Source organism: Anoplophora glabripennis, unplaced genomic scaffold, assembly GCF_000390285.2.
Source record: "Anoplophora glabripennis isolate ALB-LARVAE unplaced genomic scaffold, Agla_2.0 scaffold1438, whole genome shotgun sequence".
Classification (NCBI taxonomy): Eukaryota; Metazoa; Arthropoda; class Insecta; order Coleoptera; family Cerambycidae; genus Anoplophora; species Anoplophora glabripennis.
Window position 1 is genome coordinate 4,155 of NW_019417511.1, and position 15,220 is coordinate 19,374.

At 32.3% G+C, this 15,220-nt stretch overlaps 1 protein-coding gene across 1 annotated transcript; it reads left to right on the forward strand.

The window, feature by feature from the left end:
• Positions 1 to 13,576: 13,576 nt before the first annotated feature.
• LOC111692384 lies at positions 13,577 to 14,998 on the forward strand. The gene is given in 2 exon segments (XM_023456366.1): positions 13,577 to 14,044; positions 14,047 to 14,998. Coding segments are annotated over 2 exon segments (1,167 nt in total). The 5' UTR covers positions 13,577 to 13,621; the 3' UTR covers positions 14,791 to 14,998.
• Positions 14,999 to 15,220: the final 222 nt, after the last annotated feature.

A 15,220-nucleotide genomic window follows, 5' to 3' on the forward strand; every position in this document is an offset into this window, starting at 1 on the left:
TAATAAAAGAAAACTTCACTACACTTTGCAATGCGCTTTCTTAAAGATCTTTGGATATTAAATAAAATATGTCGATTATTTTTAATCGCATTCACGGCTTCTTGAATTTTTTGTCGCAAAAATATTTTTTTTTGTAAACCATTTCCTTCAATTGTGAGCATAATGAGAAGTCCAGAGGGTTTAAATCTGGGACTCCCAAATAAGTTGATCGGACGCTATGGATCAATACCTTGGCCTGCACGGGCACCCGACTTGTCCTCATTAGATTATTTCTTATTGGGATACCTAAATCAAAAAGTGTATTCAAGCGATTTTGACTATAACATTGATTTAACTAACAAAAAATTCAGGAAGCTGTTGCCACCATAAACAAAGAAATGATCTGGTCTGTGTATAAGGAATTTAGAAAAAGATTAGCGTATTACTTGAAGGTTTACAAGTCTATTTTATAATTAGAAAAGCTACTTTTATTTGGTTTGCAGGCTGCAGTTGTTAATGGTAGAACAACTTCCGGACTGGTTGCACGTCGTAGGTTTCGCTTTCTTAACGTTTCGGGAGACATAATTGATCTAAGTAGCAGATTGAATCATTTCAGGAGGTATTGAGTTTATCGCTCTTGAAATATTTATTTTCAATTCTTCCCCATTGTAGATTTGCCTTGTGTATAAAGAATCCTTAACATAACTATAAAAGACAAAATTCATGACGTCAAATCAGGACTTGTCTGCGGCCAAGTATCTAGAATAGTGATGGGACTATTCGAATGCAAATTATTCGATTCTACCAAGGTCTCGAATGCATTCGATTCTGTTGAAAGTATTCGAATAGTCATTTGTTCAAATACCTCGGAACAATAGGTAATTTTGTTGCTACTAGTGATCTGCTGTTTTACAATATTCTTTTGCACAAAAATGTTTCACAAACGAATTACTGCAAGCGTAATCAAAGACATAAAAGCACAGACAACCTCCACCGTTTGGAGTACCTGCGAAAAAAGAAGTAGTAATTTAAAATTTAAGTGAAAGTAAAGAAAAATCGTTTTAAATAAAAAAATGCTGTTAAATTAAGTGAAATGAAGTTATAATTGTAATTGGAACACCATCAAATATGACAATTCAGGTGAAAATTTCCCACACCAAAACTTCCTTCTACCAGATCAACGCAACTTCATCCGACCCGAAATCGTCACAAAAGTTCGCAAGTAAGTCAAGTACAGCGAATAAAGTGAAACGAATGGTGTAATTATATTCTAATTTAGCTATAAGACTTGATAATTTTGATAATTTATGACTTACTACCAATCTCTTCTGACAATTATAGAAGATATTGAAGTAATTCACAAAAATTTAAAGAAATGGGACCTAACAGAGTATACAAAGAATCAAGTCTTTTAGAAAAAAAAACAATTATTTACTTTTATATTAATAACAAAAATTAAAAATAAAGCAAAAAATGCTCTTGGATGCGGTCCTAGTGATTTTTCCGAACTAAAGAAAACTATAACAGATCGTTTTAAACCGATGAAAACACTCGCGTCAGTTCATTCAGAATTAAGTAGAGTCAAACAAGGTATAAAATCAAGCATCCGAAATAGCAGCCCTTATTACTGCTTTAAATAAAATAAATATATCGTCATCGAAGCTCGTGAAACAATAATAAAACTAAATTATCAAGAGGCATTAATTTTTTTTTTAATGGTCTCAATAAGGATATTATAGCCGTTATTTTGGCGTTAAGAGTCACAACATTTAACAGGGCAGTTCAAACAGCATTTAGTCCTTAAAACACTCAAAATATTTAACATGTTCAAAGAAAACATTTTTTTAACAATCGCGGAAATCGAATTAATAAACGTCATATACCTCGACTACCTCGAAGTAGATCAGGTACTTATGCTAGAAATAGAAGCGAATATAACAATAACTCCAATAATCTACAACCAATAATTTAGAGGACATGTAAATAGCAATAACTCATATAGAGGTAGATATTTTAATCGTGGACAATATAATGTGGTCGGCAATCATACCGCCGTAATACTCGGTACATAGCACACACAAAACGTTGAACCGTCGGAAAACTGTTAAGACCAACTCTCTCGATTAAATCAGAGTACTATGCGAGAGTTGGATACGATAACAAAAAATTTATATTTCCATCTACCGATAACACAAATTATATCGAGATATTTTGTGAAATGGTAGGCAACTGACAACTTTTCTAATAGATACTGGAACAGACATTAGTCTTTGCAAAATCTCTTGCATAAATTCTCATCCAACATTCAATCCTAAAACTAAAGGTCAGATAGGTGGCATAATAAAGAATAAAATTGAAACTTTTGACACCACTATGACTAATTTATACATAAACAAAGTAAATTAAAACACGAACCTCATTTAGTGCTGATTTTCCAGTATTAACAGATAGTATAATAGGTAGAGATTTTTTGTCAAAATTTAACGGAAAAATCGATTACAATATCTGGACCTGGTCTTTAAGCATTTTTTATAATCACGAAGAACATATCATTCCTTTAAAAATTAAATTACCCATTATAAACAAAATTGAGATACCAGCGCGGACAGAAATCGTATGTCCTGTAACGAACTTTTATTAATTTAGCCGCTAAATATCCGATGATCGATTGTCTTCTCCTATGTTAATAATGTATGCATAGAATTTTGTATTTATTGCAGGTCTGAGTACTAATATCCGATGAACAATTTGTCTACGTCACCGATCGGCTATAAAACCCGAGCTCCGCACATGAAAAGATAATAGTGCTGATCGGCAATTTCCTCAGCACGAAGTCCTTTCCTTCTCCCCTTGGTTTCGATCCTTTCCTACCAAGGTTCCTCTCTCCTTATCCTTCCGTCTGGGAACAGAGCGTCGGCAATTTCCCGCTTGTTTTCAGAGCTCTCCTTATCCCTCCATCTGGGAACAGAGCGTCGGCAATTTCTCACCGGTTCTTAGAATCCTTTTCCTGAAACTCCGAAGCTTTTTCCTCTCGGAGTTCCTCACTCACCAGTCCTTACCTTATAGCCGTCAAAAACCGAATCAGGAAAAACTTAATTCTCCGATATTTTCCGAATATTAGTACCGACCATAGGCGCCGACTTTTAAAACTTTTGTCGGGTGCTCGGTTGCCTTATAAGCATTTTTTTGACAGATAACATTAAAAAGCAAGAGAAATGAGTCGTCATTTGAAATAGCATGAGGTAAAAGATTCAAAATACGTATTTCTCCAAATTAGGTTTTATGAAAAACTTTTTAAAAAATATATCGAAATTAATTAAACTTGTCAAAATAAATAATCTTTATTACTGTTTCGATACAAATTTCAAAAATTTAACAATCTTAATAATTTTAATAAAAAAATAAACTTTTATGGAATAACAAGTGAAACTATAAATATATGTACTATGTAGACGTAAAAATAGGTAGCACACAAATATACTATTCTAACAAAACTGATAATTCTTGCGGATGCTCCGCACCCGACAAATGCTTTTGTCGGGTGCTTGAGCCCCGGAGCACCCGAGAAGTCGGCGCCTATGGTACCGACCGTCACCGATTTGTCAGTGGAGAATTTTTGTAAATAAACTTGAGTATACCTATTGGAAAAAGTGGTTATCTTATCAAGACCCCTGGTTTACACTTTTCTCCACTACCAGGATGGCGACTTTTTGTGACATCCGAGTTCACACGTAGAAAGTTCATCAAGGGAATATTTATTGCTAATGCATTAGTTTCGAAATTTGGTGTGCCTCATGTAAGATTAATTAATATGACTTGTAATGATGTAGTAATTGACGATCTAAAGTTACAAACACAACTACTAGGTATCAGATTACGAAATTTATACAACAGCGAAATACAATTCGCATCTTAGCCATAAAATAACACGGTTATTCGAGGAACTAAATTTAATAATGTAGACATGGATGAATGAATGCTTTGGAAACGGTAAAAACTCATTGTAAAGAATACAATGACATTTTTTACTTAAAAGGTTATCTTTCCGCCAACAATTTTTACAAACAGAAAATCAGAATATCAAATAATGATCCCGTATACATAAAAAATTATAGATTTACTCCAGTTGAATTAGAGTTTGAAAGTGAATAAATTATTAGTAGACATTTTATTGCGCTGGGGGAGGGTATGACTATCAAAAAAGTAACTCGAAAGAAGTGGCGTCAAGTTGGTAAATTGCAAAAAGGTGGCAAAATTACGTGTTATTTCACTTTTTTTCTGCCCACGAAAATCTAGCGATCTATCGGAATATTAGTTATTTCATATTGTAGGCAATTAAATTACCTACAATTTAAGGTACATAAAGTCAATTTTCACTAATTTGTTACTGTAGAATAAAAGTCGAATGCGGAAATATCAGTTTTCGAAAGTTGCACATTATTATTGCAAAAGTGATGGATGGTGATGAAATTTATGGAAAAGTTATTTTCAACACTGATAAACGAAAGGATCCCCCACTTTTCTTATGGGAAGTGGGTTTCGGCCAATTTTTTTGAAACTTCGCAGGTTGATAGTTCTTAACATGTAGATCAAAAGTCTCAATGGTCACAAAGCACCAAATCCACCCCTTCCCCCTCCAAAAACTGCCTTCAAGTAGCGGGGGCGATTTAACTGATTTCTGCGTGTAAAACAATTTATTTTTTTAATCAACCCAACAACGACCCCAAACAACCACATTTTTGATTATCAAACTGCCCTACTTGACCCCGCCCCTCACACATCCCCCGCCCCCTACGAATCGGCCTACGGATTTTCCAGATTACTGTATTTTATAGTTGCACGTATTTTTTACACGTATATTTGCACGTATATTTGCACGTATATTTTTTGCACGTATTTTTTCACACTGAATTCGAATCTGCAACTCAATTTTACAAAATCGGGTCAGGAAAATTGTTATTAACAATTTAATTGTTTATTTAGCTGTAGAAAGTTTATTTGTGATTTTATGAAAAAATACTTCATGTAGAAGTTATTTATTTTGACTAAATCTAATAAAAAGTTTCTATGTGATTTTTTCGAAAAAGTAATATTCAAGCTGTAAAACACTGTTAAACTTAACACACGTGTATATCTACAGCTATCATAGGTTACTACTACATAGGCTACTACTAGGTTATCATACTCTGTGTTAAACTTTGGTGGCGTTTTAAAGCTAAAACATTGATTTTTCGAAAAAAAACACAAGAATAGTTTTTTTTTAGACTTCATTGAAATAAACAACTTTTATTTGAAACTTTTTTTCATAAAACGACAAGTAAACTCCCCGCTACTTGGAGGCAGTTTTTGGGGGGGAAGTGGTGGATTTGGGGCTTTATGCCCATTGAGACTTTTGATCTACATGTTAAGAACTATCAACCAAAACCCACTTCCCATAAGAAAAGTGCGGGGTCCTTTGGAGAAATAGTTTATTAGCAAGAAATATGCCTTTAAAGGAAACAGTGTAATTACAATCTTAAATTTCGTTTATTTAACAATTTTACTGTAAACAGAAATGACATCACATACTATCTAAAAACAATTTAAACGACCTAAAAATTTAAAAAATAACTAATTATTATTGACCTGTCTTAAAAAGTATGTTTTTCAATGTCTATCAGTGAAGTTGAAAATAACTTTTAAGCAAAATTTTTATACTTTTACAAATTTAAGTGTTTTTTGTAGTTGACTAGATATATTAACACGTTACCTATGGCTTTTTTAAGCAGAAATGATGGGAAAAAGATTTTTCCAGCTCAAAGTGAAATACATCATGGCACAAAAAAATTTTGGCAGTTTAAATGCATCGCTTGTGGCGCCCTCTAGAAGATATAACGAACTCGTCGCTAAATTCGAATTTCTTATCCCAAAAAAATCCCTGCATACGATATTTCACGAAATTAGCTCGAAGTTGTCAAAAGATGTTAGATACAATATTATTTATTTTTTTTCATCTTCGACACCCTTTATCTCGAAAACTAAGCCTTTATGAGCAACGTTGTATTGACTTTTCTCCAGTAATTTTCGTCGTAGAATCTAATGGTAAAATTTGGCCCATTCTTTAACGGACACCCTGTATATGATTCAGTCGTAATTTCAAGGAAATATAAGGAAAAATGAGTAGAATACGAATACGCGATTAAAAAAATTTAAGATGCATATTTACGCTAAAAAACATGTTTTCAAATCGTTATTCAAATCCCTTTTCGGTTTTCGAACCGCTCCTGACCGCTGGCGGCATTGATACATTCACGGCTCCCAAATCAACTCGAAGTTGGCCTGAAGCGACGTTGCGAAGTTTAAAACATATTCCTAATATTACACATATAAATAAACGGTTGTATTGACTATCTTAGAAACTCATGTTTTTTCTGGCTTCAGCCAACAATAATATAAAATGTTTCAGTGCTTCGATGACAGTGATATCAAAAAAATATGGTGACATTAATATAACATGTTATACAAATACAACCTGTTTTATTATTATTTTTCAGTCACAGTCCATAATTTAGATTGATTTAAAAACAACTGAATACAACTAATACAACTGCACACACAAATTCTGGGTGCCCCGGTCTACGCCGTCAGTGCCGGCGTACACAAGAATTAAAGTGCATTTTAGAAAATTCATTATAACTCAACTATTTATTTGATTAAAAAAATTATTATTTCAGATTCGTGTTCAGGGGAATGCGTACTATTACCCCTAAAAAACTGACCCTCACTTAAAGTTACACCCTATATATAGAGTATTTCCTAAGTAATCTAAAATATTTTAGCGGGTGATTCTATAAATTACTTTATGGAAAATGCATATTATCACATACACAGAAACCAGGAGTTTGCGTGTAGGCAATTACTTAAAATAATATTTCACACGGCATTTCATATTTTTAATTTTGTAAGTTTTTGGTAATCCTCGTTCATTACCTAATATCTCCTAGCATTTATTCATTTGATATTTAATTAATTTATTGATCAGTTATTAATTTGTTAGGAAACTGAAAAAATGATAACAGACATCCTTTGTCACGTAATGAACGAGAATTACACAGTATACAGGGTGTAACTAAATAAGTGTAAAACATTTAAGGGGGTGATTCCTCATCGAAAAAAAGATAGGATCTTTCATATAAAGAAACTTCATTGGAGCATCCCTTGTTAAGATACAGCCCCTTAAAGGGGGTACATAAAATTTGTTTAACAATTTTTTTCACAAGCACTAAACAAGTTACAATATTGAAATTAACCTGACATTTTCTACTACCAAAAAGACACTTAGCCAGTAATTTATTTGGTTTACCCCATGGTTGTAAGGGGTGGAAAACGCAACCCCTAAAATTTATTTCCAACGTAATTTTTTGTCTTATTATTTTTTTACCATTTAAAAATTTATTTCCGATAGCCTGTTTCATTCTAAAAAAAAATGTCTCTTGAATTTTTTGCCCAAATTAAACCAGTTCGCAGCAAAAAATTATTTTACGAACAAGATACATATCGCCATAAAACGAAAATACGAAACTAATTTATCTAGTAGGCCGCCATTAGCGATACTGACAATTAAATTGGAATCAAGCTGTCAGTTTGTAAATTTTTGAAATTGAAGTAATACTAATTGTGTATTGTTCTGTTCTTAATTTGTTACTTTAATAATTCACTTGTTATTAAAATGGCATACACAAATGAGGAAATGGCTGATATGCATTACGTTTACGGTCTGTCGCAGGGGAATGGGTTAGAAGCTTCTACAAGATATGCTGAAATGTATCCTCAACGGCAGCATCCTTCACATAGAATATTTGTCTGACTTCATCAACGATTACGTGAATATGGTTCATTCAACAAAAGAACGCAGGATTGTGGTCGCCATCGAGAAGTAAGAACACCACAGCTTGAGGCAGCAGTACTTAATTTGATAGAAGAACAACCTACTACCAGTACTAGAAAGATTGCTTTCCAGCTAAATGTTGATCATATGACGGTATTTCGAATTTTAAAGGAACATCTCTTATACCCTTACCATCTGCAACGAGTACAGGCACTGTTACCGCGAGACTTTCCGAACCGTCTTGAATTTTGCAATTGGATGCTGGAAATGATTAGAAGAAATCGTGACTTTCTGAAGACGATCGAATTCACAGACGAATGTAGTTTTTCTCGGGACAAGATTATTAATTTTCATAATTACCACATATGGGCTGATGAAAACCATCACGCTATTGTCGAAACTAACCATCAAGAACAGTTTTCTCTTAAGGTGTGGGTCGGAGTTATTGGGGATTATTTAATTGGGCCTCATTTTCTACCTCCTCGATTAAATGGTGAGGCATACGTTCAATTTTTAAGAAAAGTGCATCCCCCCGTACTGCTGGAGGAAGTTCCTTTGGGCGTCAGAAGGGATATGGTTTTTATGCATGATGGGGCTCCCGCCCATTTTAGTCAAGTAGCACGTCAGCATTTAACTGAAACATATGCAAATCAGTGGATAGGTCGAGGAGGACCACAGAATTGGCCCGCTCGATCCCCGGATCTCAATCCTCTGGATTTGTCTACTTGGGGCCATTTGCAGCATTTGGTTTATCGTACTCCTGTTCGCGATGTAGAGGACTTAAGAAACCGCATTATCGATGCGTGCAGGGTAATTAGAGAGACTCCAGGAATATTTGAGCGAATACGTGGCTCAATGCGCCGACGTCTAGACGCATGCGTAATGTCTGAAGGTAGACATATTGAACATTTACTATGATTTCTACATGTTGTATGTTTTGTTATTATTAAATTAGTTTTGATTATTCCCCTTTAATCATTTAATGCAGGTAGTAACTACAAAATAACAGTAAATCCAGTCCGCATTTATGACGATGTATCTCTGTAGTTGTTCGTAAAATAATTTTTTACTGCGAACTGGTTTAATTTGGGCAAAAAATTCAAGAGACATTTTTTTTTAGAATGAAACAGGCTATCGGAAATAATTTTTTAAATGGTAAAAAAATAATAAGACAAAAAATTACGTTGGAAATAAATTTTAGGGGTTGCGTTTTCCACCCCTTACTACCATGGGGTAAACCAAATAAATTACTGGCTAAGTGTCTTTTTGGTAGTAGAAAATGTCAGGTTAATTTCAATATTGTAACTTGTTTAGTGCTTGTGAAAAAAATTGTTAAACAAATTTTATGTACCCCCTTTAAGGGGCTGTATCTTAACAAGGGATGCTCCAATGAAGTTTCTTTATATGAAAGATCCTATCTTTTTTTCGATGAGGAATCACCCCCTTAAATGTTTTACACTTATTTAGTTACACCCTGTATAATATTGAATTTTGTGAAAATTTATTAAGCTATGTAATAGTTTTATTCAATAAAATGGAACATTTTTGAATTTCAATTTTATCAGTTTTCAGAAAAAAAAGGAGACAACTTTTGCGTCACTACCTGTACGATTACCATTAACGTTTACTAAAAGTATTAAAATTTAAATTAATGTTATGCATGCTTTGTTTCAGTGATAACTTAGAAATGAAAAATATTATTAAAACCAGTTTCGGTTATTATTTAGTCAATATTGGAGTTTTTGATTTATATCCGAAACCTCTATCTACAATTAAGAAGCATCACAAAAGGAATCAGGATATTTTCCGTGCATATATGAAAGCAGTTGGAAAGGGAAACGCTTTACAATATATGTATCAAGAGGGCCCGTCTAATTACCATCACTCACAGTTTTAAGGGAATTTAGGTCGTTCGCAGCCAAAGAGCAAGTCTACGCCCTCAGATCTAAAAATGTCTCTGTTATTTAAACTGTTATGACAAGGTAATAACATTAATAAATAATAATGATAAATGTAAAAATATATCAGATTTGAGAGCGTCCGGACGACCTATAAATGTCAAAATTTGTAAGCAAGCATCAATCGTATTTTAATTATGTGGTCGCATGGCTTTTATAATTTTGTATTAATCTTATAACTAACGTATGTATTATGTCTCACTAAAAATGATGTAACTTTTACTTTTCACTTCGGTCAGTTTTAGAAGAAAAGATAAACATCATTTATTTTATTTTTAGATGTAAGTTATGTGCAGTAAAACTTTTTTTATATTTTTGAGTCTGTTTTTCCGATTTCATCAATATCATTTTAGGTGGGACATCCTTATGCATATCACCAAATTAGAAAACTAAAAAGATAAATTATCAGGTAAGGCATGTGTCAAAATGTACAATTTTGACAAGATGAATTTCTTGATTTTCACCAATAATGCACTCCTTTTGATCTGTTTGAAAATTCTGATTTGGTGCTTGTCTAAATGCAAAATAAAATATTGCTTTTTATAACTCTATTAATGTATTAAGTTAGTATCAAAAAATTATATATATTTTGGACAGAATAATTTGTAAGTAAAAATGCAACAATGTATTGTTAGCTAATAAACCCGTGCCTGTTAAGAACTACATGCTAACTAAGATCTCCAAAGATTATAAATAGCTCTATAACAAAGTAAAATCACTTTCATCTTAGTTGCCATGTCGTAATTATTTTTTATTAGTCTCGCCTTTAATATAGTCAATTAAGAGTCATAATACAGTATAATTAACAAATCCCAAAGTGAAGAATATATAATAGAATAAATCTAATTATACAGACTATAATAAACATTTTCTTTTTGTTGTGTTCTTTATTTTAATCAGTGATGTAACGTAGTGGAATAAGGTTATTACAACTCCGTTTTTAAAGACAGTTGATTGTTATATATTTCCATCATTTTCACTTTTCATTTTTTCTTTATTACATCCCATACAGTACAGCGACATTCCTACGATGTACTGAGAATAAATTTTCAGAATATATGAGATATTCTCTGATTGGTACACGATCACCTCAGGATGTACCAGAGATATCCAATGAGACAGCCTGGGATAGGAGCGGTTAAATATGCGACAGCGCTCCCGTTGAACTGCGCATGCGTCTGTACAGATATTATTATATGCCGTTTACTTAACCTTTAAATTAAATACTTACCTACCAATATTTTTGAACTTTGTTATATTAACAACCTTTTTTAGTAAAAATTTAAACATGTCGGTTAAAAGTGAAATGTGCGGTTTGATATTTACACAACAGAAAAATTTAAATAGACATAAAAATGTGCACAAGGCGACTAGTATATTATCTAACAATTTTGAAACATTCATAAATAAATGTCTTGATGGGTGTAATTGTTCCTTTAAATACTTAAAGGAGTTACGTGAACATTTGAAAATCAGTCACAATTATGAAATAATTCAGGAAATTCATACTTTCGAGACTTTTCAGGGTAGGTAATCTTTTGTTTCTGCAAGTGTAGGTACATTTAAACAGATATTTTTTTATAGATTTTAACGTGTGGCTGAATGATATCAACAAAGACTATAATTCTCAATATTCTCCGAAGAAAAAGGCAACAAATGAAGCAGAAGGATCTACAACTTCTTATTATTATTGCAATCGTAGTGGTAAATTATATTTACTAAGTGTATGACAATGTAAAATAGAAAATACACAGTGTGGCAATAACTCGCATATCTGCTTATACAACTCGTACACGAGAAAACTTTCAGAAAATGACGAGTATAAGTTACCACCTTGTAATTTATTGTATAATATTTTATAGGTATATAATTTTACATTGTCATATACGGTCTTCACCTTAAATTTGATACTTATTTTATTTTTAGGCATTTACTTACCTAAGAGAGCAGAGAAAGCCAGGAAACGCAAGTTAAAAATGCAGGGTTCATGTAAATTAAATAGAAGCTGTACAAGTTCAATAACAGTAAAAGAAGAAAATAAGGGGAAATGTACTGTTACTTACTATAAAACACATTATAAGCATAAAATCGAACTGCAGCATTTAAGGATACTTAAGCAGGACATAATTAATATTGCACACAAACTTTCCAGTGGTGTAACTGTAACAAGGTTTGTATAATAAGAAAATGTTTAATAACTGACTGAACAAGAAATTATAGTGTCTACTTTTTATAGGGTTTTAGATAATAATCGAAGAGACATTAACAGTACAAATCTATCAAGGAAGGACCTGCTAACACGCAAAGATATTAACAACGTCATACATTCTTTTAAAATGGACATTATTAATGGAGTAAGTTATTGAAATCCTAAAAAAATTGCTCCAAATTCTCCTTTCCCTAAGATATACAGCAGTGGCGGCTCGTGACATTGAAAATAGGTGAAGCATATTCATTGATTGACTAAAAAGAAAAATCAAAAGCGGCGCAGGCGAAAATTTTCAAATTTTCAAGGTCAAATGGCTTTAAATGAATTTGGAAATTTTTAGTTGCATTTGCAATATTACCAAAAAACTGACGTTCGTGGGAAGGATTTTCATTTAGATTTTATAAAAAATAAAAATATTAGTTCGGCTTGTGGACTTCTGCGAACATTAACGCACACCGTACATGTATGTTCCAAAGAAGTTTTGTGACGTTCCCAAAATTGTTAAATCCCTCCTTATTCCACATGCCCAACCTTACACTACAATTGAACACAGCATACAGAAGAGTTTTTTTCTTCCACACAACCACTTATGCTCCGAATACCATTCATTCCGAAACTTCCGAACGTACACATTGTCTTTTGACTTCCCCTTTTTTCCATATCGAGAGAATAAGGCACAGGTCTCTCGCAATTAAAAAAATCCTTTTTGTCCTCAATTTTCCATCTGGAAAATGTGGCGTTTCCAATAAAATACATACTGGATTATACGCAGGAAACATTTCTACAATTATTATACAAAACAAATATTAACTAAGAATCGTTATAATCGTGCACTGATGTTCGCGCTCAACGAAGGCAATGTTTTTTTAGAAGGCTTTCACCGCGCAACTATCCTGTTTATTTCTGCGTATTAAACAATTAAACACAATATATATTCAATATAGAATTATACCAAAATTATAAAATTTATATAAAATTAAAAATAACTAAATTGCACAACCAAACGGAAATTTTAGGTGAAGCGGTGCGTCACTTGCGTCACCTGATGAGCCGTCACTGATATACAGGGTATTACAAGCGTATACGCATTTTTTAACATCAGCTAATGTTTTTAATAAAATTGATAAACCCCTGCTTACTTTTAAACTGTGTTTAAGCTGTACTTTAACTAAATACTCATTTTCTTTTTGTTAATCTGCATTTATTTTAGGTTCAACATGAAAATGATTCTATTAGTGCAGATATGTGGGTGGAGGAATATAAAAGAAGTAGCTTTGTGTATTATAAGAGGCAAGGAGAGGATCATGATATTTTAGATAATAAGGATGTTTGCTTTTAATCAGTCGCAAGAACATTTACTAGAAACTTATGGCAATAAAATAATCTGTGTAGATAGCACACATGGGCTTAATAATTATGACTTTGAGTTAACAACGGTATTGGTAGTGGATGAGTATGGTGAAGGGTTGCCAGGTGCATGCATGTTTAGCAATAGAAAAGATACTGTCATAAATGAAATATTTTTCAAAAAAATTAGAGAGGGTTGGTATATTAAATCCGATTTCATTTATGACGGATATCACCCATACCTTCTATAATGCTTGGAAAATGGTAATGGGTACTGTAAAAAATCAGTTGTTTTGTTCCTGGCATGTAGATCATGCTTGGCGTAGTAATTTAAATAAAATTACAAATCTTGAGAAAAGGAAGAATGTTTACGAAACACTCAAGCATTTACAGTACATTTTAGATGAAAATAAATTTAAAACAGAACTTGATTTAACAATTAAATTGTTATTTTCAGAACAAGATACAAAAGGTTTTGGGGAGTATTTTTTAAAATATTATAGTAATAACTGTGAACAATGGGCTTACTGTTTTCGTAAAAATTGTCATATCAATACTAATATGCGTTTAGAGTCCATGCATAAACTCATCAAATATCATTATTTAGATAGAAAGAAAACGAAAAGGCTCGATAAAGGGATTAATTCTGTCGTTTCATACATTAGAAACAAAATTATTGAATGATTAAAATTACAAAAGGCAAAAATTCTTGTCATATTGTTGATATTGACAAACGTCACCATAATGCTGAAGAATCTACTTTTCATATAACCACAAATTCTGATAACGTATGGTTGTTAACATCTGAAGAATTGACTTATTTTGTGTCAAAAACTAAAGATGAACCTTGTTGTAAGTTATTATGCAATTCATGTAATATATGTGTTCACTCCTATGCTTGCACTTGTACAGACTTTTTTGTTAAATCTACGATTTGTAAGCATATTCATTTTGTTGTTTTAAATATAACAAATACAGAGCTCAACTCAAGTCAGTTAATAATTGAAAACAAGGAAAATGAAGATTTTGTTGTTAATCAAGAAGTATCTATTCATTTAAATACTGTAGGTTCCCTTGCTACTAGTAACTCCCAGAAACTAGGCAAAACTAAAAAGATTGCTGAACTGAGAGAAATTTTGAACAATATCAGTGAAAGTCTTTCAATTGCGGATGAAGATAAACTGTACTATGCGGAAAAAAGTCTAAAGGTGCTATGTAATTACATGTGTACAGACACTGCAAAAAAATCGACAGCTACATTAGGAGAAGTGGAAAATAACCTAAAACGAAAAGTAGATGAATTGGAAACAGAACTGATCAGGGAGCCGCCTAATAAAAAAATTTGTCAACAAAAAACTTTCTTTCAACAAAGAAAAATAAAATCACTCGTAAAGGGTTATACAAAAAACCAAATTACAACCAAAACTTAAATATTGAAAACCTTTTACAAAATAAACCTTTTGTGTCTGCAGATAAATCTAATGACCATAATTATACTACCACTCTATCATAGTTTCCCCATTTTTCAAGTTCCCCAAACACCTTACATAGATATTAAAAGGAATTTTCTTGTAAATAAATTATGTGTATGTCGTAGCATTATGTAAGATTATATAATAATTGTAAGATAAGTTGAAATATATGTCATCATAGCAGAATATATTTTTTGTTTAATTCCTTATTTTTTACCTACTTACCACAGCCAGAAAACAACAGAATTGTTTGATTTTCGCTTAACTCGTACATATTATATTTTTGTTCTAATTTTGTTTACATAAAAAAAATTTAAGTAAGTATACATGAAAATAGAAAACAAAAGTGTGACTCGGATGTTTATCCATCATTTTTTAACATTTCATG